The sequence below is a fragment of the Cryptomeria japonica genome, chromosome 11 (assembly GCF_030272615.1).
Source record: "Cryptomeria japonica chromosome 11, Sugi_1.0, whole genome shotgun sequence".
NCBI lineage: Eukaryota > Viridiplantae > Streptophyta > Pinopsida > Cupressales > Cupressaceae > Cryptomeria > Cryptomeria japonica.
Window position 1 is genome coordinate 416915837 of NC_081415.1, and position 23922 is coordinate 416939758.

A 23922-nucleotide genomic window follows, 5' to 3' on the forward strand; every position below is an offset into this window, starting at 1 on the left:
ATGCAATCATAAAGACTGCTGTGCTCTCAAAAGCTATGAGAAGAAAATGTACAGATTGATAAAGTCATCGCCTCTAGACAACTATAAACTTGTGATTTTTCTTCTAAAAAACCAAACACAGAAAGAACTCAAAACAACTTTATCATTCGTAGTTGAAGAGACTTACCAAGATTAGCTTCAATATGCATAAGATTTGCAGTATGATGATTCCAAAAACCCTTAAAAACCTTCAAATTGCAAGCAAAATCATGGTGACGCTTCACAACAACAGAGGAGAGATGTATCGAATGCAAGGGAATAGCCATATGTTAATTTAGGGTTTTTGTTTACCCAAAAAAGAATTTAGGCAACTTAGGCATTTTTTGCCTCTATTTATTTTTAATTCATCTCCTTTATAACTAATGCCCCGTGCAAGTCTTATTTTTCTCAAGTTGTAAAATGCTTGCAAAGAAACAATGTATAAGTCACTTTATTAAGTGAAGAGATGTAGTGCATTATAATGTCACATTCTTTGGGAATGAGTCAAAGGGTTAATTAGTTGAAAATTTATGAGATGGAGAGCATATAGGGAGGTTTAAAGAAGTTGAAAAACATGTGGGGAGGATATAGGAGTGGTTTTGAGTCAGCTTGGGAGAGATTAATGCATTTTTAAGTGCCTTTATGATAAAAGATGATGAGGCTTGACTTTTTCTTCATGCACATGCCTCTTTGGAGGTTTTTGAGGGGCTTATTGCATATGACCAAAAAGAGGGTGGATTCCTATTTTCATGCAACTATTTGGGATAGGCTTAAGTATGTTCAAACTTCATTTTTGAAGTTAGTTCTTGCCAGTCAGTCTTGTTATTTGGAAATTTTTGAGTTCTTTTAGAGGAGAGACATGTTTGTAACTCTTATATATATATATATATATATTTATACAACATTGTAGCACCTTTTTGAGAGTAATAAAGCAGTCATGCCTTCTCATTCTTCTGACATTGTGTGCTTATTGATTGATGTAGTTTCATGTGAAGTATTTTGTCCTTATAATTATGTTTCATTAATAGAACATTTATGCATAAATACATATATATTTGCAGGTTATAGGTTGTGCAAGTGATGAAAACAATCTCAAGTTATGAGAAGGTATCTTCCTCCTACTAGGGTTGTGATTACCTTAGCCTTCTTATAAATTGTTGATGCAAAGATTATGAATCCCTGAGTTGTGCAGGAAAAAAAATTGTTACTAATTGTGTGTTAATATATTGCGTAAGTTTCAAATCATCATTTTGGTGCATCAACTTTAGGAATTAGTGTTTCATTTTCATGTTTCCTCCTTAACCTTTTCTCTGTAGAAAGCATTAGTCTAGTTAGTTTAGGTGAAGTATCCATAAGAGCTATTTTACTTTGGAGGTTCATTCTCACTATAGGTTACCCACAACATGAGAATGTTCCAATGTATCACAAGGTTGCTAAGTTAATAGCCTAGAAAAGGGTACAAACTTGTGTGATAACAAAAATAATATGTTTTATAAATACATGTATAGATAAATAATAGTAATTTTTTAATAAATATAATAATTTTTAAAATTATATATTTATTTATTTTGATTAAAATTTTATGTTTAATTTTATTAATTTTTTTAGTTTTATTTATTGTGATAATATTAATATTTAATCTTTGTTAGCGTCCCCTCAATTTTTCATTAAAATTTCAAGCTTGCGGGTTGTCTTATGGTGTCTCTTCTCTTTTCGATCTTTGTATTTCTTCACTTTGAACCTATGTCATTGAACCTTTAAACAGTTCAAAATGTTCAAGGTTCAAAGCGCGTTCTAGGTAATGCCTCTAGTGGCCTTTCTCTTAACTGAAGCAAGCGCGTTGTTGTTATGCATTTTGAACTTTGAACCTGTGAACCTTTTTTGGTTCAAGGTTCAAAAGGTCCTTTTGCGTGAGTCACGGCTATGTAATGTTATTTAACGAGCAAGTGTAAGTGTTTTAAAGCCGGTATTGAACTTGAACCTTGAACCTTTTGTATTCTCGATTCAAAGTTTGAAGTCCTTTCACTTGTTAGTTATGGTTATTGCTCGTTCCTAGTATTGTTTTGAGCCGCTAGTTCACTATTGTTCTCATTGAATGAACTTGAACCATTGAACTCCTTGTGAGATGGTTCAAGGTTCAAAAAGTTCACTCTAAGATTATTCTAAGGATTTTGATAACACTGGAGGCAGTGCGGTAAGAAGGAATATTCCCAACATCTAACAGTTTAAAATTCTAAATTTGGAAAGTAATCATGAGGACATTAACTATTTGTGTGAAGGTGATGGGCAATTAAGAAAGTGTCAGGTTTTCAGTCATATCACTGTTACTTCACATGTTTGAATGAGTCATTATGAAGCATGCATATATTTTTCTCGATTTTCCTTCCTGTTTACTTAAAAAGACATGTAAATTCATCTCCATAATTTGTAAGGGCTGTAGCTATTATAATTGAATGAACTGGAGACGCCGAAGGTAAATTCAGCTCTACTTTCCTGAGAAGGTTTCACGGATTCATGGTGGTAACAGGTGAGTTTAGACAATTTCCCTATACTATAGTTCTTTAGTTAAGAATATTTGTTAGTGTAAGAAGAAAATCTTTGGTTTGTTGGAGTAAAATTCCATCCAGCTTTAGAATTGCTTGATAAAAGTATAAGTAGGCATTATGAGGTTGATATTGCCGAAACTTGGTCGGACATCATGTTTGGTGAGCATACTACCAGAATTAGATGATACTTCTTTAGCTCATGCCGACCTAGGGGATTTCTTAGAAAGAGCCAAAAACCCTGAAGCTGGTTCAATGATGGAGAAAATTGTAAGAAGTGGTCTCATTGAAGCCACTGCATTTCCACTTGCTGCCCCATGCCCAGATTTGGTAATAGGTTGTATGAATAGGTATGATGCTACAAATAGATGTATAAGAAGTAGTAGTGGCGAGCTGTTAGTTGATATTAACAAGGAAATAGTAATTGCAGCGATGGGAATCCCGCATAAGGAGTCATATGAGGACTAGTCAATTGGGAACTCATATGCATTCTTCTTTGAGAAGAAAAGTAAATATAGAAGTGTAATTGCAAGAAAATGTCTCCTAAAAGTTCAAAAGGGTGGGTCACGACTGCCGAAGCCCCTTACCAGGGAGAAATTCATCACATAAGTGGGAGACATTGTTATACTATTAAATAGGCTAAAAGGGAATTCATACTCCTTTTATTGGGAGGATTGGATGTATTTTTATATTTAGGTGCTTCTATCAGGTGACAAATATCTTGACCGGGCACACGTAATTGTAGAGAGACTCCATGAAGGTTTAAGTAATTTTGTGGGCATGTCTAGCTTTTATATGTCTTCTTATCTATTCTACATATTATCCTGTACTAGAGATTGGCACGACTTGCTCAATGAACCATGGGTGGATGGTATGAAAGTCTACGATTACTATCCTTTATTATAGCAACAAAAGTATGAGGAACATATTGTCAGATGGAATGGTATCTTTGTGGGAAGAATTTTTGAACTACAGGGTGATGTAAATAAAAGGATGTCAGTTGAAGCTTTGGAATTGATAAGTATATATGGCAGCTTCTTCATTCAATTTCCTAGGTTTACCTATCTTTGGGTAGGTGGTTTTGAGGGTGAACCATTCAAGCTACCTAGGAATGCCTTTGATATCTATGTACTAATTGAAGTGAGCAGACAACTCATTCATATTGATAAAAGGTTAGGCACAAAAGGTGAACCTGGAGTTTCCTTTCCTGTTGAACTTGGATACTATAGCTGTAAGTCCGTGTTTGACGCTTTGAATTTGGAGTTGGTATTCAAGAAGATGAATTTGCAGCCCTATGTTGCTAGACAAAAGTTTGATAGCAGGGGCTATGTTGTGGAAAACCTAAATGTAGATGAACACTTCTATCATGAACCCCAGTTGGAAGATTACTTGAAAAATTGTAGTGATGAGTACGAAGTAAGGAAGAGACTATGGACAAGATTTACTCTACAACAAGTAGTAACCATGAGACTTCCCATCAATGTGTTTGGAGTACAGGAGGAAACAGGGGAGGATGTTCTCGATCCTGAATTTAATAAGGAAGTTCAAGGGATGCCAATCCCAAAGATTGACTAGGATAAAAAGGAAGATGAAAACATTTAGGAAAGGACTTTCAATGTTATAAGGAGAACTGAGAAATGGTTAAGGGATCAGAAATTTAGAAAAGGATCACTCATGTCTTCCCATGAACTAAGATTTGGTTCGCATGCAACAAATCAACTTCTTATTCCAACTGCTAACAAGATTGTTGATATTGCAGGTGATATAAAGCCAGTTGTTGAAGAAATTCAACCCAGAAGATCAAAAAAGTCCCTGCCGAGTTCCTCACTTGTCCGAGTGACTCGGGAAAGAAGCAAAAAGAAGAGTAAAGAGCCAGCTTTGAGCCAAATCGTTGTAGACCTAGATCCAAGTGAGGAAGTTGAAATATAATGGAGCAATAAGAATTGAATGAACCCCCGACACAAGATATGGACACAGGTAAAGAACCAAAGGGTGAGATGAATCCAATGAGAACCCTAACTTTTGTCAATTCACTTTGTACTCAGATAGCGCCTCCATCCAAAGAAGCTTCAAGCACTTCACAATGGTTAGAGGCTTCCATTGGGAAGAAACGCAGTGCAGTCCCAATCACAATTCCTATGGAAGATATGGTTGGCAAGTGTCTTGGAAAAGTGTCCAAGCCAAAGAAACTTAAAACATAGACAATGTTTGAGGTAGATGAGGCAACATGTCATTGGACAGCTGAGATAGCTAAACCTATCCCAGGCAGAGACTCAGACAAAGCCACTGAAGATGACTTCACTATGGAGAAAATTGATTTGGGGGTTGCTTCACGAGCGATTGATGTCAAACACTTGGAATCCTCCACAAAGAGGATGATTTCCAGATCATGGAAGGATGAAAAAGATAAAAAGAAGTTGAAGCAAATTATCACCCAAATGACTGAATACATTAATGCTATACAACATCCAAGTCCTCAACCCTTGTCACAGGTGGCAGTATCCTTCGACCCCAAGTCTCCAGCGAACCAAAAGATGTTAGATTGGGTATAGAGGAACAAAATGGTGGTGGAAATGTTCAATAAATAGCTTGATCTCATAATACAACAAAGCTCAGATTATATTGTCAGTCTGGTAAAAGTGTAAGAAGATGTTGTGACTGTAAGCAAGGAATTGGAATTAGAAGTTGTTGCCTATGAGAAGGAAAGGACTAAGTGGGTGACAGTACTTGTGCAAATGAACGATGTACAAAAATTTGGTGTGATGAAGTTCTTGGCTAAGAAACCTGTGGAGAGTTTGGATGACAATGTACTATATGTATCGAAGAAGAATGTAGAGTGGCAAAATTCAATCATCAAACAGGGCCATGAGGAATCTACAAGATTGCTGAAAGGGTTGACCGATCTAATCGACACAATGCAAAAAGATCTTAAGTGCATTGACATCCAACTTATGAAAGAAGATGCTCAGACAATCGAAGCTACTACGAATATGGCAAAAATCTTCTAGGAAAGGATATATATCACTAGGGAAACAAAATCCTTGACTATAGATGATTTCTCGAAGGTGACTAGAATTGAATCAATGCTCACGATTTGTTTTGATCATTTGGAGGCGCATAAGGCAAAGGTGTCATAGGTAAACATGGATAAGGAGGTCTAGAAGCAATGTAGTTTGCATATTGGACTCACCTATTTTCAATTCATCCTGAACTTCTTAGCTGCACATTTGGAGTGGCAGGGTATGCACAGTTCTGCAACAAAGTAGGATAAATCAGCGGTTCCTCTACCATGATGGAGTCCTAATCAACCAAGGGATGAGCTGTCAGCCGATCTATAGCTGTTGTCTTAGTTTCTTTTGTTTTTAAGCAAGCTTTTTCTTCAACCCGTGATTAAAGTTAAAGTTTTAGTTATGATGTACAAACTATTAGCCTAGAGGCTATTTATGTTAGAAGTTAGTTTTATGTAAGGGTCGAATAAACTGTGATTTGGAGGAATAGATTTGATTTCCTTGGATTTCTCAAAAATTGATATTTCTGGTATGTTGAATGAAAATGATATTTTGAATGCAATCTTTAGAATCTGTGTTTGAAGGATTCATTGATCTCTTTTGGGATATATGTTGATGCATGAAGTATACCATTTCATTTTACCAGTTCTCTCTGTGTTTGTGGATTCATTGATTTTCATTATTTATGGTTAATCCTCATTGTTGTTTGAATGACATTGATCCCCCTTGTCCTATGAGACATGAGAGAGAATCGATCAGTATTTACACTGCATTGAGTTTACTTTAATTTGGGTTTATGGAATGAACATGTGTGGAAGTAGTAGTATGTGAGCTCTACATTTGAAATGGGTCTTCAGTGATATTCTTTTCAGTCTTCATAGCATTCTTTTGTGTTGATGAATGAATGCAAAAGCCTTTCGCGCTTTCTGGTGAAAAGTGTGTTTATTTCTAAATTTTCTGCATAAAAATTCATTGTAAATCTCACGAGGAGCTGCCCTCTAATGCAGAGGATGAACCTTAAATTGGTTCACCCAACTGTTGGTTCATTTGTTTTCCTTTCATAGAAGGGTGTACAAGAGGCATATTAAAATTTAAATATTATTTAAAGAAGGGTAAATCTATTAACCAATAGATTTTTGGCAACTTTGTTGGGGAGTCGAATTACAAGACCGGTTGCCTAGTTACAAAGTATCAAGAATTGGATTGCCAATTTTAAAGAATATTTTTTGCATGACATCAAATCTTTGCATTTTAGATAGACTAGTGTTGCGGAGATATACTAGGTCCCAAAGGTGGGAGGGGATAGTTGATTATGTTTAACAAGATTTGCAGAACCTAAATTTTCAGCCCATCTTTTCACCTCAGAGATGAGCAAGAAGTAGACCTCCTTCTCCGTCTCCTTCACTTCCTGTATCCTCAATTCATCAGTCTCTAACCTTGCATGTTATTGCTTTACCCAATATAATCAATCCAACTCCTCTCAATATCATCCTCCCAATGGTAGCAAATAATCCCTGGGGAGCTGCAATAGGTCCACTAAACTTGGGTTTAAATCTGAATCCCCTACCCAAAGGAGTGATGGATCACTTGCCAAAATTTAGTGGTGATGGGAAGACCATTGTTGATGAGCACTTGAATGCATTCAATGTTGCCTGTGGGATAATAACTGTTCAACATGAGGATGTTGCTGTGAGGCTATTTGTACAAACACTAACTGGAGCAGCTACGGATTGGTTCTATCACCTGCCAAATAGTGCAATAACAAATTGGCAGGGGCTGAAAACAAGTTTTGAGGCAAGATTCAAAGTAGCAGAGGAAGAACACTCTCTTTTAGCTCAATTAGCCCAATTAAAGAAAGAGATTCCGGAGTCCATGAGGGACTTTGTAGCAAAATTGATAAGATTGTACATAAAATTCCAGTCAATCAGAAACCCTCAGATGACAATCTGAAATGTTTTTTTGTAAATTCCATGCCTTCGAAGATAGGTTTATTGATTCGTAGGCAAAGATTTGCAACCCTAAGTGATGTTAATACACTTGCGGTTGAGTTGGAGGATGATTTGATCACTGCAGGGAAATGGAAGAGAGAAGTATAGATACCCAATGCTCAACCTTCTACTTCTTCAGATCCTGTAATCCAGAGCCTGATGAATGATGTAATAACTCTTAAAAGATAGTTACCTAAAGCCAGTACATCTTACTCATCCCCTTATCAAGACATACCTAGAAGGAATACAAATCAGTCTTTGGGGATTGGAAACAAATCTTTATAAGTACCCCCTACCCAACAAAGATTGGCAATTGAAGCCCCACCACCTAAGGGGAGTATGTGTGTTTTTCATCTTACACATGAATATGATGGCAATTCCTATCCTGAAATGGCGCGTTATGTGCAACAGATGAATTCTAAAGAGATTTCAAATGAATTGGGTGAAGAGGAATCTTTAAAGCAACCTGGCGACTTTGAAATCCACTTCCTAGAGTACAAGTCAGATTCAAAAAGAGGAGGTGACATTTTGGTTACTTTAGAGTATTCTTCATGTGTTGTGCTCACAAGAAATCAACAGAATGTAAAACCTTAGGGCATTTCTTCATCCTCTTCTATGAACTTTAAAGGTAAGGAAATTGTTTCCAGATTTCATAACAATGATCATAAACCTCAAGAACCTCAGTTGGAAAATTTTGTAGAAAAAGAAAGTTCATTTGATATTGTAAAGTTTTGTAAATCCTCCCAGATCCAAATTACACTGACTGAGTATCTTAAGTTAAATCCCAAAGAATTGGATAGACTTGTTCAGTTTGTAAAAGGAAATAATGTGTTACAAGCTAGTGGAACACAATAGTCAGTAAATGTCACATTGTCTTCTCACAGTGATGTGTCAGCTTATCCTGTTGCTCATGAAATGACCCCTGAAATAACTTCCCTCCAAATAGATGATACTTTGTCTATCCTTGAGGAAAAACCTGAGCCTTTTTACATATCATTGTTCATAAATGGTCATAAGTTAAACAATTGTATTATAGAATTAGGTGCATCAGATAATATCATGCCATCTGTAGCTGCCAAAGCGCTGGGGTTATCCTTGACGAAATTTTTTGGCAGATGTTATTCAATGGACTTTAAACAAATACCCCTATTAGGACAAATTAAGGATTGTCAAGTAGTTCTTGTTGCTCACCCAAATAAAAGAATCAAGCTCACTATTTTAATAGCTGACATTCCTGCAAGTTTTGACATGTTATTAAGTCATACATTCTGTAGAGACTTAGGAGGTGAGATGAAAAGGGATTGGTCTCAAGCCACAATTCCTATAGGGAAACAACGATTCATTTTGAAGCTTGAACCTAAGTCTAAGTTCACTATTTTTCCCTCTGATGATCCAAGGGCACAAATTCTGTATCATGAATATCAATTTGGAAATTACATGATTTTATCTAATAATGAGGTAGTAGAAAGTGTATCATAGCCAAAGGGAGAAGAAAATTTGTGGTTAATGGAGTTTGATGGAAGTTGTGCAACGTCAAGTTCTGGTGTAGGGGTAGTACTTATTCCACCTTCTAGTACTCACATTCCTTTTTCTTTTAAATTGGAATTCAAGAACACAAATAATACAGCTGAATATGAAGCTTTGTTATTAGGTCTAGTTGAAGCAAAGAAATTGGGAGTTAAGCTTCTTTGAGTCAAGGGAGATGCGGAGTTGATTGTGAAACATGTCAGAGGATTATTTAATGTAAAAAATGAAAGATTAAAACACTACCGTAATAGAGTCTGGGACGGAATTGAAGATTTTGATGCATTTTCTATTGAAGCTATTCTTAGAGAACAAAACTCTAAAGTAGACTCTTTAGTTGTATCAACTTCCTTATTGATTCCTCATCCTGAGTTTGTTGATGATATTTATCGAGTGGAATTAATATATCAGCCTAGTGTTCCTGATAACTCAACATTTTGGCAAGTGTTTGAAGATGACAAACAAATTAACAATTTCATGTAGTGTGTTGAAACATTTGCTACTACATATTTTGAAGGGTGAGATTCAAAATTTAAAGAGTTTTCACCTGAACGGGCCAAGGAGTTGAGCGATGGAGTTATGGAATTAAAAGGGAATAAGATTCCTAAAGGGTTGGTTTATTTAGAACATCTTTTTGATTGTCATGATGCTTACAAGAAAAGAAAAGGTGAACAGATTCCTGCAGTTCAAGATGTTGGAGGCTACGAAAGAATTAACATTGGCACTGAAGACAATCCCAAATTTATAAATCTAGGAAAATGTTGCACACCTGTGTAGAAAGAGAGATTCATTAGTCTTATGTTGGAATTCAAAGATGTTTTTGCTTGGTGTTATGATGATGTAAAGAATTTTAGGGATGGAAAATTTCAGCATCATATTCCTCTGAAGCCTGGAGTAAGTCCTTTTCAACAAAAGCTTAGAAGTTTCAATCCTAAAGTAGTTGAAGCCATATTTTAGGATGTAGATAAAATGTTGAAGGCCAAGATTATATACCCCATTCACCATTATATATGGATAGCCAACATAGTTCCTATTCGGAAGAAAAATGGAGAAATAAGGATCTGTGTAGATTTTAGAAACCTGAATCAAGCCAGTCTAAAAGATAATTACCCATTACCTGCTATGGACCATATTTTGTAAAGGATTTTAGGTTTCGAGATGATGTCCATGCTTGATGGCTTTTCAGGTTATAATCAGATCAATGTTTTAGAAACTGATCAACATAAGATTGCCTTTATTACTCCCTGGGGTACTTTTGCTTATAATAGAATGCCATTTGGTCTAATTAATGCAGGGGTTACCTTTTAGTGGGCTATGGATTTATCCTTTGGTCATTTGAAAGATAAGATAATTATTGTGTATCTTGATGATTTAACTATCTTTTCAAAGAGAAGAAAACATCACCTGAGAGATTTGAGACAAGTGTTACAAAGGTGTTGTGAACATGGAGTGTCCCTAAATCCAAAAGAGTTAGTATTTGGAGTGACAAAGGGTAAATTGCTTGGCCACATTATCTCTAAAGAAGGAGTAAGAGTGGATCCTGAAAGACTAAAGGCAATCCAGCAGCTAGGTCTACCATCAAACATAAATGCAGTCAGATCCTTCTTTGGACAAGTAAAGTTTCTCAGGAGATTCATTCTAGATTTTACAGAAACCACTAGGTATATTGTGAACTTGATGAGCGAAAAGCAAGCATTTAAATGGAATGAGGAGGGAAAGAAATCATTTGAATCAATAAAGGAAGCTATTGGTAATGTACCTGTTCTGGTTAATCCAAATTTTAAAAAAGATTTTATTATCAATTGCTATGCCTCAGAGCATACTATGTCAGGGATTTTGTTGCAGAAGAATGAGGATAATGAAGAAGTTCCAATATCTTTCATGAGCGTTCCCTTGAAGAAACATGATTTGAAATATTCCCTGATGGAAAAACAAGCATATGCGCTTGTAAAAGCTGTAAAACAATTCAGATATTATATTCTTCACTCTAATGCAGTTGTTTATGTGCCTCACTTTGCAGTCAAGAGCATTTTGACACAACAGGATATAGGAATGAATAATAGAGCTTCATGGGTGTCCAAGATTCAAGAGTTCAATTTGGATATTAAACCTACAATATTGGTGAGGGGGCAGGGTTTGTGCAAGTTGATTGCTGAAAGTAAGAGTGAAGTGATTGAGGAATTGACCTTAGTCTTGTTTGTCAGACTTCAAGATTCTTGGTTTGCAGATGTCGTGTACTATTTGACCTATGGGGATTGCCCAATGCATCTTTCTCTAAGAGAAAAATGGAGCGTGATACTAAAGGCTTCCAAATATGTCATTTTTAATGATGTATTGTATAAAAGAGGTTTTAATGGAGCTATCTTGAGTTGTTTAGATAGATCACATCAGAAGTCACTATTGAAGACCTTTCATGATGAAGCTTGTGGTGGTCATTTTTCATCCACAGTAACTGCTTATAAATTTTGAGAAGTTGTTATTATTGGCTAGGTATGTTCAAAGATGCATATGCATGGGTAGCCAAGTGTGAGAAATGTAAATTATTCACAAGTAAGCCGCAACTCGCAGCATTACCACTTCGACCAGTGATTGTGGATGAACCATTCAAACAGTGGGGTTTGGATTTTATAGGTCCTTTGATGCCTACTTCAAGTGTAGGGCACACACATATACTGAAAACCACAAATTATTTTACCAAATGGGTTGAAGCTATTCTGGTGCGGAAGACGACTTCTAAGGTTGTTTGTAACTTTCTGAAAGAAAATATTCTGGTTCGATTTGGAGTTCCTCTAAAAATTATGGTTGATGATGCAACTAATTTCTCTTCTTCTGAGATTTCATTGTTCTACTATGATCATGGGATATCCCTCACTCATTCTTCCGATTATTATCCTTAGGGGAATGGTCAGGCGGAGTCCAGCAATAAAAATCTCATAAATATTATGAAGAAATTGGTGAGTGAAAATTTCAAAGATTGGCATAAGAAATTGTATGAAGCTCTTGGGGTGGATCGTACATTACCAAAAAGAGCTACTAGGATGTCACCATTTGAATTGGTTTCTGGCATGGGTGCTCAGTTGGCAATTCCTTTGGAACTTGCGGCAATCAAGTTACAGACCGTCATTGAGGATGCCTATTTTTAGGATTCTCTTGAAAAAAGGATTATGCATTTGATGAGGATTGATGAAGAAAGGGAAAAGTTAGTGGATCGGATAATAGAGCATCAGATGAGAGTTAAGAAGATATTCGACACACGAGCCAGACTACAAAAATTCATGCTAGGTGATCAGGTTTTGCTCTGGGACATAAGAAGGGAACCAAAGGGGGCACACACGAAGTTCGAATTCTATGGAAGGGACCATTTGTGATTCAGGAGGTAAAAGGACCTAACTCTTTCAAAATTGCATATCAAGATGGCTCTATTCTTCCCCTGACCTATAATGGGTAGGATTTGAAACTATATCAATTGTAAACGAGAGTCCCTCATGGTTTTTGTAGATAAGTTTTGGTTTGTTTAGTCTATAGTTTCTTTTTTGTTGGTGTTTTTGTCTTGGTATTTTAATAAAGCCTGTTTGCGTAACCAAAGATCCTTGAGTTCATGTCTAGTTCCCTTATAGTCCTAGTCCCCAGCCAGAGCCCATGTTAGTGTCCCCTCAAATTTTTATTAAAATTTTAATCTTGCGGGTTGCCTTATGGTGTCTATTTTCTTTTCGGTCTTTGTATTTCTTCGCTTTGAACCTATGTCGTTGATCCTTTAAACAGTTCAAAATGTTCAAAGTTCAAAGTGCATTTTAGGTAATGTCTCTAGCGGCCTTTGTCTTAACTGAAGCAAGCGCGTTGTTGTTATGCATTTTGAACTTTGAACCCGTGAACCTTTTTTGGTTCAAGGTTCAAAAGGTCCTTTTGTGTGAGTCGCGACTATGTAATGTTATTTAACGAGCAAGTGTAAATGCGTTTAAGTTGGTATTGAACTTGAACCTTTTGTATTCTCTGTTCAACAGTTCAAAGTTCGAAGTCCTTTCACTTGTTAGTTATGGTTATTGCTCGTTCCTAGTATTGTTTTGAGCCACTAGTTCACTATTGTTCTCACTGAATGAACTTGAACCATTGAACACCTTGTGAGATGGTTCAAGGTTCAAAATTTCACTTTAAGCTGATTCTAAGGATTTTGATAACACTGGAGGCAGTGCGGTAAGAAGGAATATTCCCGACATCTAAAAGTTTAAAATTCTAAATTTGGAAAGTAATCACAAGGACATTAACTATTTGTGCAAAAGTGATGGGCAATTAAGAAAGTGTCAGGTTTTCAGTCATATCACTGTTACTTCACACGTTTGAATGAGTCATTATGAAGCGTGTGTAGATTTTTCTCAATTTTCCTTCCCGTTTTCTTACAAAGACATGTAAATTCATCTCCATAATTTGTAAGGGCTATAGCTGTTATAATTGAACGAACTGGAGATGCCAAAGGTAAATTCAGCTCTACTTTCCTAAGAGGGTTTCATGAATTCACGGTGGTAATAGGCGAGTTTAGACAATTTCCCTATACTATATTTCTTTAGTTAAGAATATTTGTTAGTGTAAGAAGAAAATCTTTGGTTTGTTGGAGTAAAATTCCATCTAGCTTTAGAAAGTCTATGATTACTATCCTTTATTACAACAAGTCTATGATTACTATCCTTTATTACAACAACAAAAGTATGAAAGTCTATGATTACTATCCTTTATTACAGCAAAAAAAGTATGAGGAACATATTGTCAGATGGAATGGTGTCTTTGTGGGAAGAGTTTTTGAACTACAGGGTGATGTAAATAAAAGGATGTCAGTTGAAGCTTTGGAATTGATAAGTATATATGGCAGCTTCTTCATTCAATTTCCTAGGTTTACCTATCTTCAGGTAGGTGGTTTTGAGGGTGAACCATTCAAGCTACCTAGGTATGGCTTTGATATCTATATACTCATTGAAGTGAGTTGACAAATCACTCATATTGATAAAAGGCTAGGCACAAAAGGTGAATCTGGAGTTGCCTTTCCCGTTGAACTTGGATACTACAACTGTAAGTCCGTGTCTAATGCTTTGAATTTGGAGTTGGAATTCAAGAAGATGAATATGCATCCCTATGTTGCTAGATGAAAGTTTGATAGCAGGGGCTATGCTATGGAAAACCTAAATGTAGATGAACACTTCTGTCATGAACCCTAGTTGGAAGCTTACTGGGAAAATTGTAGTGATGAGTACGAAGTAAGGAAGAGACTATTGTGAAGATTTACTTTACAACAAGTAATAACCATGAGACTTCCCATCAATGTGTTTGGAGTACAGGAGGAAACAAGGGAGGATGTTCTTGATTTTGAATTTAATAAGGAAGTTCAAGGGCAACCAATCCCTGAGATTGACTGGGATAAAAAGGAAGACGAAAACATTCATGCTAGGACTTTCAATGTTATAAGGAGAACTGAGAAATGGTTAAGGGATCATAAATTTAGAAAAGGATCACTTATTTCTTCCCATGAACTAAGAGTTGGTTCGCATGCAACAACTCAACTTCCTATTCCAACTGCTAACAAGATTGTTGATGTTGTAGGTGATACAAAGCCAGTTGTTTAAGAAATTCAACCCAGAAGATCAAAAAGGTCCTTGCTGAGTTCCTCACCAGTCCGAGTGACTTGGGCAAGAAGCAAGAAGAAGAGTAAAGAGCTAGCATTGAGCCAAATCATTGTAGACCTGGATCCAAGTGAGGAAGTTGAAATAATAATGGAGCAACAAGAATTGAATGAACCCCTGACACAAGATATGGACACAGGTAAAGAAGTAGAGGGTGAGATGAATCTAATGAGAACCCTAACTATTGTCAATTCACAGAGTACTCAGACATCCCCTCCGTCCAAAGAACCTTCAAGCACTCTGTGATGGTTAGAGGCTTCCATTGGGAAGAAACGCATTGCGGTCCCAATCACAATTCCTATGGAAGATATGGTTAGAAAGTGACTTGGAAAAGTGTCCAAGCCAAAGAAACTTAAAACATAGAAAATGCTTGAGGTAGATGAGGCAAGAGGTCATTGGACAATCAAGATAGCTAAACCTATCCCAGGTAGAAACTTAGACAAAGCCACTGAAAGATGACTTCACTATGGAGAAAATTGATTTGGGGGTTGCTTCACGAGCGGTTGATGTCAAACACTTGGAATCCTCCTCAAAGAGGATGATTTCTAGATCATGGAAGGATGAAAAAGATAAAAAGGAGTTGAATCAAATCATCACCCAAATGGCTGAATGCATTAATGCTATACAACATCCAAGTCCTCAACCCTTGTCACAAGTGGCAGTATCCTTCAACCCCAAGTCTCCAGCAAACCAAAAGATGTTAGATCAGGTTTAGAAGAACAGAATCATGGCGGAAATGTTCAATAAATGGCTTGATCTCATAATACAACAAGGCTCAGATTATATTGTCAGTTTGGTAAAAGTGTATGAAGATGCTGTGACTGTAAGAAAGGAATTGAAATTAGAAACTGTTGCCTGGGAGAAGGAAAGGACTAAGTGGGTGGCAGTACTTGTGCAAATGAACAATATACAAAAATTTGGTGTGATGAAGTTCTTGGCTGAGAAACCTATGGAGAGTTTGGATGACAATGTACTATATGTGTCGAAGAAGAATGTAGAGTGGTGAAATTCAATCATCAAACATGGCCATGAGGAATCTACAAGATTGCTGAAAGGGTTGACCGATCTAATCGACACAATGCAAAAAGATCTTAAGTGCATTGACATCCAACTTATGAAAGAAGATGCTCAGATAATCAAAACTGCTACGGTTATGGTGAAAATCTTCCAGGAAAGGATACTGTTCACTAGGGAAACAAAATCCTTGACTACAGATGATTTATCGAAGGTGGCTAGAATTGAATCAATCCTCATGGTTTGTTTTGATCATCTGGAGGCGCATAAGGCAAAGGTTTCACAAGTAAACATGGATAAGGAGGTCTGGAAGCAACATATTTTGCATATTGGACTCCCCTATTTTCAAGTCATCCTGAACTTCTTAGCTACACATTTGGAGTGGTGGGGTATGCACAGTTCTGCAACAAAGCAGGATAAATCAATGGTTTCCTCTACCACGATGGAGTCCTAATCAACCAAGGGATGAGCTATCAATCGATCTATGGCTGTTGTCTTAGTTTCTTTTGTTTTTAAGAAAGCGGTTTCTTTAACCTATGGTTAAAGTTAAAGTTTTAGTTATGATGTAACAAACTATTAGCCTAGAGGCTATTTATGTTAGAATTTAGTTTTATGTAAGGGTCCGAAAAACTGTGATTTGGAGGAACAAATTTGATTTCCTTGGATTTCTCAAAAACTGATATTTCTGGTATTTTGAATGAAAATGATATTTTGAATGGAATCTTTAGAGTCTGTGTGTTTGAAGGATTCATTGATCTCTATTGGGATATATGTTGATGTGTGAAATATATCATTTCATTTTACCAGTTCTCTCTGTGTTTGTGGATTCATTGATTTTCATCATTTATGGGTTATCCTCATTGTTGTTTGAATGACACTGATCCCCCTTGTCTTGTGAGACATGAGAGAGAATCGATCAGTATTTACACTGCATTGAGTTTACTTTAATTTAGGCTTATGGAATGAACATGTGTGGAAGTAGAAGTCTGTGAACTCTACATTTGAAATGGGTCCTTAGTGATATTCTTTTCAGTCTTCATAGCATTCTTTTGTGTTGATGAATGAATGCGAAAGCCTTTCGCGCTTTCTGGTGAAAAGTGTGTTTATTTCTAAATTTTCTGCATAAAAATTCATTGTAAATCTCACGAGGAGCTGCCCTCTAATGCAGAGGATGAACCTTAAATTGGTTCACCCAACTGTTGGTTCATTTGTTTTCCTTTCATAGAAGGGTGTACAAGAGTCATATTGTAATTTAAATATTATTTAAAGAAGGGTAAATCTGTTAACCAATAGATTTTTGGTGACTTTGTTGGGGAGTCGAATTACAAGACTGGTTGCCTAGTTACAAAGTATTAAGAATTGGATTGCCAATTTTAAAGAATCTTTTTTGCATGACATCAAATCTTTGCATTTTAGATAGACTAGTGTCGTGGAGATATACTAGTGTCGCGGAGATATATATTATGAATGGAAATCCAAGCATTTCTCAAGGATTTATGTCAGACCATCAAAAAGAAATTAGATTCCCATACTAGTATAATACCATCAATGACAAAATTCCCAATACCCTAGACCCTCAACAGGTGCCTAGACATATTGACAAAAGAGACTAAGATATACAACATTAGTAATATGAGCTAACTAGGGATCCAAACATCACAAAAAATATTGAGTGCTTTATTTTCAACCAAAAGTCGACTTCTTTCCTATCTCTATTGGTGAGGTTTTCACCCAAAAAACTTTGTGGCTCAGTCCAGGGGAATCCACTGCCACAACACTAAGAATCTTCTCACGGTTGTCCACCCCAAATATCTCCTCCTCCTCCTAATCCAAGTCGATGCCCTTAAAATGTTCATATTATTTTATCTGACACTCTCGCCCCTCGTTCAACTTCAAACCCAACAGATTTTGAAGGAAATCAATGCTTATTCAAATGAAGGTAAAATGCAACTCAAAGGTATTAGGGTCTTAGATTGTGAGTATTGGCCACTTGGGAACCTCTTGGCCACTCCATTTGGTCATGAAATAATCCCATAGATAGGGGATTCTCAACCTATCATCAATGTTTGCCAACAGAAGGTCCAACTCACCTTAAAAGGATTCCTTGAAGACCTTTTTGTAGAGTATTTTTGCTCCCACCTTTGACTCACCTGCCACAAGAACCGTCACCAAAAACACTATTATGATATTGGTGTTGATGTAATAGTAGTGATCTAAGAGAATGAATTCTCCACCCAAAATCTACCTAATAACATGCAAAATTATACCATGAGAGTAATTCATAACTACCTTGAACCTTTTCTCCTTAATTTCATTGATAAAAGACATTTGTATTTTATCCGAAATCAACCTAATGGGGGAATCCATGATAAAAAAACTGGAGAGCTAGAGAGAACTAGAGGAGTGATATGTCATAGAGGGAAAGCAAAGGATGAAAAATTTGGCATAGAATAGTGAATGAGAAGTTTTAATTTATAGAAAAAAATTCCATCCTTATGTCCATAATATTGAGGAACTAGGAAATAAATGCATCATAATTGTTTGTTACATTGATGTCTTATCCAACACCTCTACATAAATCCTCAGGCTCCAAAGCATATGAAAATCCAACTTGTATTAGCTCCCAATCTGACTTGTCCATCCAATCATACCACAAGCTATTTAAGTCGTCACCCCCATGGCACATTATGATGTCCCTTTGTGACATTTCTATTTGAGAGTGGTCAGACAAGTGGATAAAAAACAAAGCCTCTGATTTTAGTGGGATTTGGTAATGATTAGCCAACAATCTATATTATGATCTAATCATCTTCTAAAGAAGGAGATATAATGTCTCCTAGAAATTATCTTGGTCCAATAGATCCATATGTCACCCTGTCAGTAGCCAAGTTGACAAGTTTGTCTGCTTCCTTGTTTGCTTCTCTATAAACATGGTTGAGAGTAAAATTATCAAAGAGCTTTAATAATTTTGAATCTCTATCAACCAATGCACCCAATTTCCAGTTGGGTGTTTCACCTCTCCTAATCGCATTTACTACTAGTGTAGAATCCCCTTCAATTTCTAACTTCTCAATTTTGAGATCTTTATAGAATATCAAACCTTGGATAAGTGTCATGAATTCTACCACATTGTTAGTTCCATTCTTAAGTGGAATAGCTAATCTGCCAACTTCTTCACTGCCCCAAGTTTGATAATGCAACCTGCACCTAAAGGGCCAAGGTTGCCTCTAACAACCCTGTCAAAGTTCAATTTGAACCATCCTTGTGCTAGGAGTTTCCACACAGATTGTTCTTTTACTTTTTGTGTCTTTGATCCACCCTCCCCAATAGAAGGAGGGATCTTGAATCCATTCCACCTAAGCCTCATCTTGCCATCCCATTCTATGAATTTACCTTTCTTATGATGAATTGAGACTTTGCAATTAGTTATTTCTACTATACCTGCTTCAATATTATTCAATAAGATTCAAGACACATTGCTTTATCCTAGAAAATCCTCCTATTCCTTTCTTTCCATAGTTCCCATATAAGAATTGATGGGCTTATTATCCATAAACTCCCAAGCATTCCCATACTTATTTTTATGGGCCATTCTTTAAATAAACTCATAACATCATTGGGTAGTGCAGTTACCCATCCTAATTCAACACATAGTGACCTCCAATAGGAATGCAAGCAAGGACATCCTAAAAGCAAGTGGTCCATAGTTTCCTCATGGCCCTTGCACAAAACACATCTAGATGGGTCTTCATATCCCATTTTATTGAATGTTTCATTGTTAGATTTTTCTTCTATACAATAGCCCAAGCAAAGGTTCAAGCCTTGGGTAGACAATACTTGCTCCAACATAGCTGAATTTGGATATCCGAGTCTTCCAATTGCTCTTTCTTGCTAAGAATTTGTATCCATTCTTAGTAATGAATTGGCCTAACTTGGCAGCTGCCCATGGCAATCTATCCTCCCCTTTTTTGAGGGTAATTTTCATGCTATTCAATGTTCTTTTTAGTATCTCTATCTCAACATTAGGAAGGGCAGGTCAGAGAAGTTCCTACACTTCTATCAAAGAGTTAGATTATTGTTAAAAGTGATCATATAATCTTTGAGATGAGTCCCCCAATTATGATTTAGATATTCTTTTGTTTGTCCTATATCTATAATACTGTCCAAACTTGGGTAACCACCCCATAAATCTTCCCAAAATAAGGTCAAGTTACCATCCGAAACATCCCAAGTTAAATGTTTAGTTATCACTGATCTGCAACTTAGAAAGAAGTTCCACACCCTAGATCCTTTTAGTGGGTCAGCAACCCTCAGAATATTTGTTGGGTCATTACTATTTATATATTTTTCTTGAAGGATCTCAACCCACTTCAAGTTAGGCTCCTTGTACATTTTCCATACCAACTTCACTCCCAAGGCTAGGTTCTGCCATGCTTGGTTACCCAGTCCTACGACACCTTTTTCTTTTGACTTGTACATTTTTTCCCAAGAGATAAGAGCAACCTTTTTTTTTTTTCTGCATTCCCTTGCCAAAGACATTTCCTCATCATTTTCTGACATAAAAAAACTTCTAGCGAGGAGGACCAAATGTGAGAGCAAATAAATTGGTAACGAGGAGATGGTCTCTTTCAACATGACAATCCTACCTACCCAAGATAACCATTTCCCTTTCCATGAGTCCAATTTTTTCTCCATTTTAACCTTTAGAGGGTCCCATAACTTAGTGTTCCTCAAACACTTGTCAATCGGTAGCCCAAGGTAGGTACATGGTAATTGTCCCTTCTCGAATTCCAATATTCTCAAGATTTCAAATTCTTTTCAAGGGGCTACCACAAAGAAGAACACTTTTGAGTTCTCCATACTTATCTCTTAGCCTTAGCCAAAGTGTATTGGCTTAATATACTTTTGAAATGCCTTACTTCCTCTTTCCTAGAATTGCCCATTAACATTGTGTCATCAATAAATTGTTGACGTGTGATTTCTTCCAAGGAGCCAGTCACTTAGATACCAGTGATATGACCACTCATTTGTGACTATTTAATAACCATACCCAAGGCTTCCACCATTATAATAAACAAGAAGGGTGACAAAGGAACTTCTTTCTAAAGCCTCCTACATGCCTCAAAAATACCTTCCGGAGTACCATTTACCAAAACTGAAAAATCTTGGTGTGGAGATGCAGGTAAATATCCAATTGATCCATTGCCTATTAAAACCAAAAGCCTCTAACACTTCGCATAAAAATCTTTGGTCCACTTTGTCATATGCCTTTTTAATATCTAACTTAATGAGCATTTCAGGTTCCTGGTTGCACTAAAGTGAATGGATTGCCTCTTGAGCTATGATTACCTCATCTAGAATCGATCTACTAGGGACAAAACTCATTTGTTCCTACAAAACAACAAGAGGAAAAACCACCTTAATCCTGTTTTCCATTACTTTTTATAGTGCTTTGCATAACGTATTGCAAAGGGATAGTGGCTTGAAGTCCCCAAGAGTTTTCAGCTTCCCCTTTTTGGGGATTAAAGCTATGAATGTGTTATTGATCTCCTTAAGTAATTTGCCAATTTGGTAGCTTCCAATGCATCAACCAAATCTTGACCAACAATATCCCAATACTTATGATAACAGCTTGTCAGGAAGCCATCTGGGCTAGGGGCTTTGTTTGAGTGTAACTTCTTGATACCTAGTTCTACTTCTTCCATTTGATCTTGGCATTCAACCTTTTATTCTGCTCTTCCTTGACTATTTTGGGGATCAATTCCCATATTCTATTTTGCTCCACCAAGTTGGATCTTGCATAACTATTAAGTAACTATTGGAAGAAATTAACAGTATCTGAAGCAATATCCTTAGGTTCTTGAATAAAAGAGCCATCTTCCTTTATGATCTTTGATATCCTATTGACATCCCTCCTTTGTTTGGCTATATTGTGAAAGAATTTAGTTTTCTTATCTCTATTTGCTATCTAGAACTCTCTTGATTTTTGCCACCAATAGGTTTCTTCCTATGTAGAATATCTTCATATCTTTCAATGATTATTTCTCTTTCAAGAAGCCTTCTTGGTCCATACCATTTGCAATGAGTAATTCATTCAATTTTTCTAGTTCTTCCTCAATACTTCTCTTAGTTTCAAAGATGTCCTTAAAATTCTCCTTGTTCCAAGTGATCAATCTTTGCTTCACATGTTTTAGTCTGTCCATAAAGAAGAATGATTTTAACCCCTCATAATCTTCCTCAACCCACCGTTCTTTAATAAAATCCATAAAATTGTCATCTTTCATCCACATATTTTCAAACTTAAAAGGAGACCTAAAGGGCTTGTCATCTCCTTTGATTAGAAATTGGATTGGGTAATGGTTTGAACGTGAACATGGGAGTATGGAGCCATTGAGAGTATAGGAAAAGGTTGATAAATCTCTCTTAAAGAAAAAATTGTCCAACTTTTTTACAATGTTGCTAAAACCTATTATTCTGTCATTCTAGGTGAAGTTGGCACCCTTGAGCTCAATATCTAAAAGCTCCTCTCTAGAAACCCAGCTTTCGAAATCCACCCATTATTGACTAGGTTTGTTCACTTCTCCTCTCTCATCTTCTCTTTTGAGGATAGCATTTAAGTCTCCCCCAATAATACTAAACTGTGAGGGGAAAGCCTCAATGAAAGTGTCTAATTCCCCCCACAACTCTCTTTTCCTACCCCAATTATTTGGGCCATACATGTTGATAAGCTATATTTTAAACTTTGAATTTAAAGATCTGATGTTTCCTCCAATCAAGTTATTGCCACTACCTCCAAACTTAAAATACACAATTGAGTAATCCTAAAAAATGGCCACACCCCCAAAAGCACCCTTTGACGACACCTCAACTATTGGAAGTATGTGTTGTCATGGTTTTCATTGATGTCAAACTTGTTGTTCCAAATTTTTATTGGTCTGGAATGTCTACGGTGTAGAGATATCTTGCTGTGTTGGTGTTGTAGGTGTTCATTGACTGTTCCGGAAGTGTTCGGGTCCAAAAAGTGTTGTTGATGTTGATTTCTATGGTTATCTTTGTTGGATATAGTTTTGATATCATGGATATGATTGTTTTGTGGTTCATAAATATCTTTGTATTCTCTAGATGTTGTAGCATCGTTCACTTCTTATTGTGATATTCTATTAATGACCTATCCTTAGGTTTGAATATGATTTGTGGGAGATTGTTTGACGTGTTATGGGTCTCACCGTAGGATGTGGAGATTTGAATTTGAGTTATTTTTGCATTAGAGAGTATGTTTTGTCCATTAATTGCTTATATGGATTCGTAGCATGCGGATATATTGTTGGTTATGTTCTGGTGATTGCGGATCGGTGGACTGATCTTTGGAAGATGTCTTTTGGTCCCCTCTTTCTCTTGGAGTGGATCAACATGTGCATTTTTGGTCTAGAAGGTATATTTTGGTTTAGGTTGACTTGGTTCAAGCTTTGATGATCTATCTTGTATATAAGGAATGTGTATGATTGAGTAGTGTGCATGAGCCAGAGAGGAGGATGAGAAGAATGTGGTAGACTAAATAAGTGAAGAAGCATAGATGTGTGATGTGAAGATAATCAATTAAGCTCAATGAAGAGCAAAGAAGAAGAGTTGTGTTCAAATGATAAGAAAGTTGTCCTGAGACTATGGAAGATAAATGAGATAGAGTGTTGGCAGTTGAGGTCTGAGTTGTGTGTGTGGTAATGTTGGTCACTTGATGTAGAGTTCAAGGATAGCTTCATGATCAGGAGATCCTTCTTTTCATACCATTTTTGTATCTTGCCCTGTTGCAGTTAGCTTCAAGTTTTGCAAGTCCTCTTTTGTATCTTGTTCCATGAGCAGTTAGCCTAGGTTTGCAAGTTCGGAGCAGTAAGATCTTTTCTTTGTAATTTGATATACATAATGGATATATTTTGTGGGCAGGCACTCACCGTGGTTTTTCCCTGTTTGGGTTTTCCATGTAGAAAATCTTGGTGTTCATGTGCTGGATGTGCATTAATATTTAATTGTTTATGTGCTGCATTAATTTTTATTTTGGACTGATTCCCCACCCTATCAGTCCTACCTTGGGTTCAACATCAACAATCCCTCTGATTCTTAAACTTCCCTATGAAACCTTCAACCTCTTTCATTGCTAGTTTAGTTT

At 36.5% G+C, this 23922-nt stretch overlaps 1 protein-coding gene across 1 annotated transcript; it reads left to right on the top strand.

Moving 5' to 3' along the window:
- Positions 1-10758: 10758 nt before the first annotated feature.
- Positions 10759-12224, top strand: LOC131073577 (uncharacterized). Its single transcript, XM_058010043.2, has 3 exons — positions 10759-11428; positions 11572-11819; positions 11979-12224. Exons 1-3 carry the CDS (start codon positions 10759-10761, stop codon positions 12222-12224), a joined length of 1164 nt encoding a protein of 387 aa, XP_057866026.2.
- The last annotated feature ends 11698 nt before the right edge of the window (positions 12225-23922 follow it).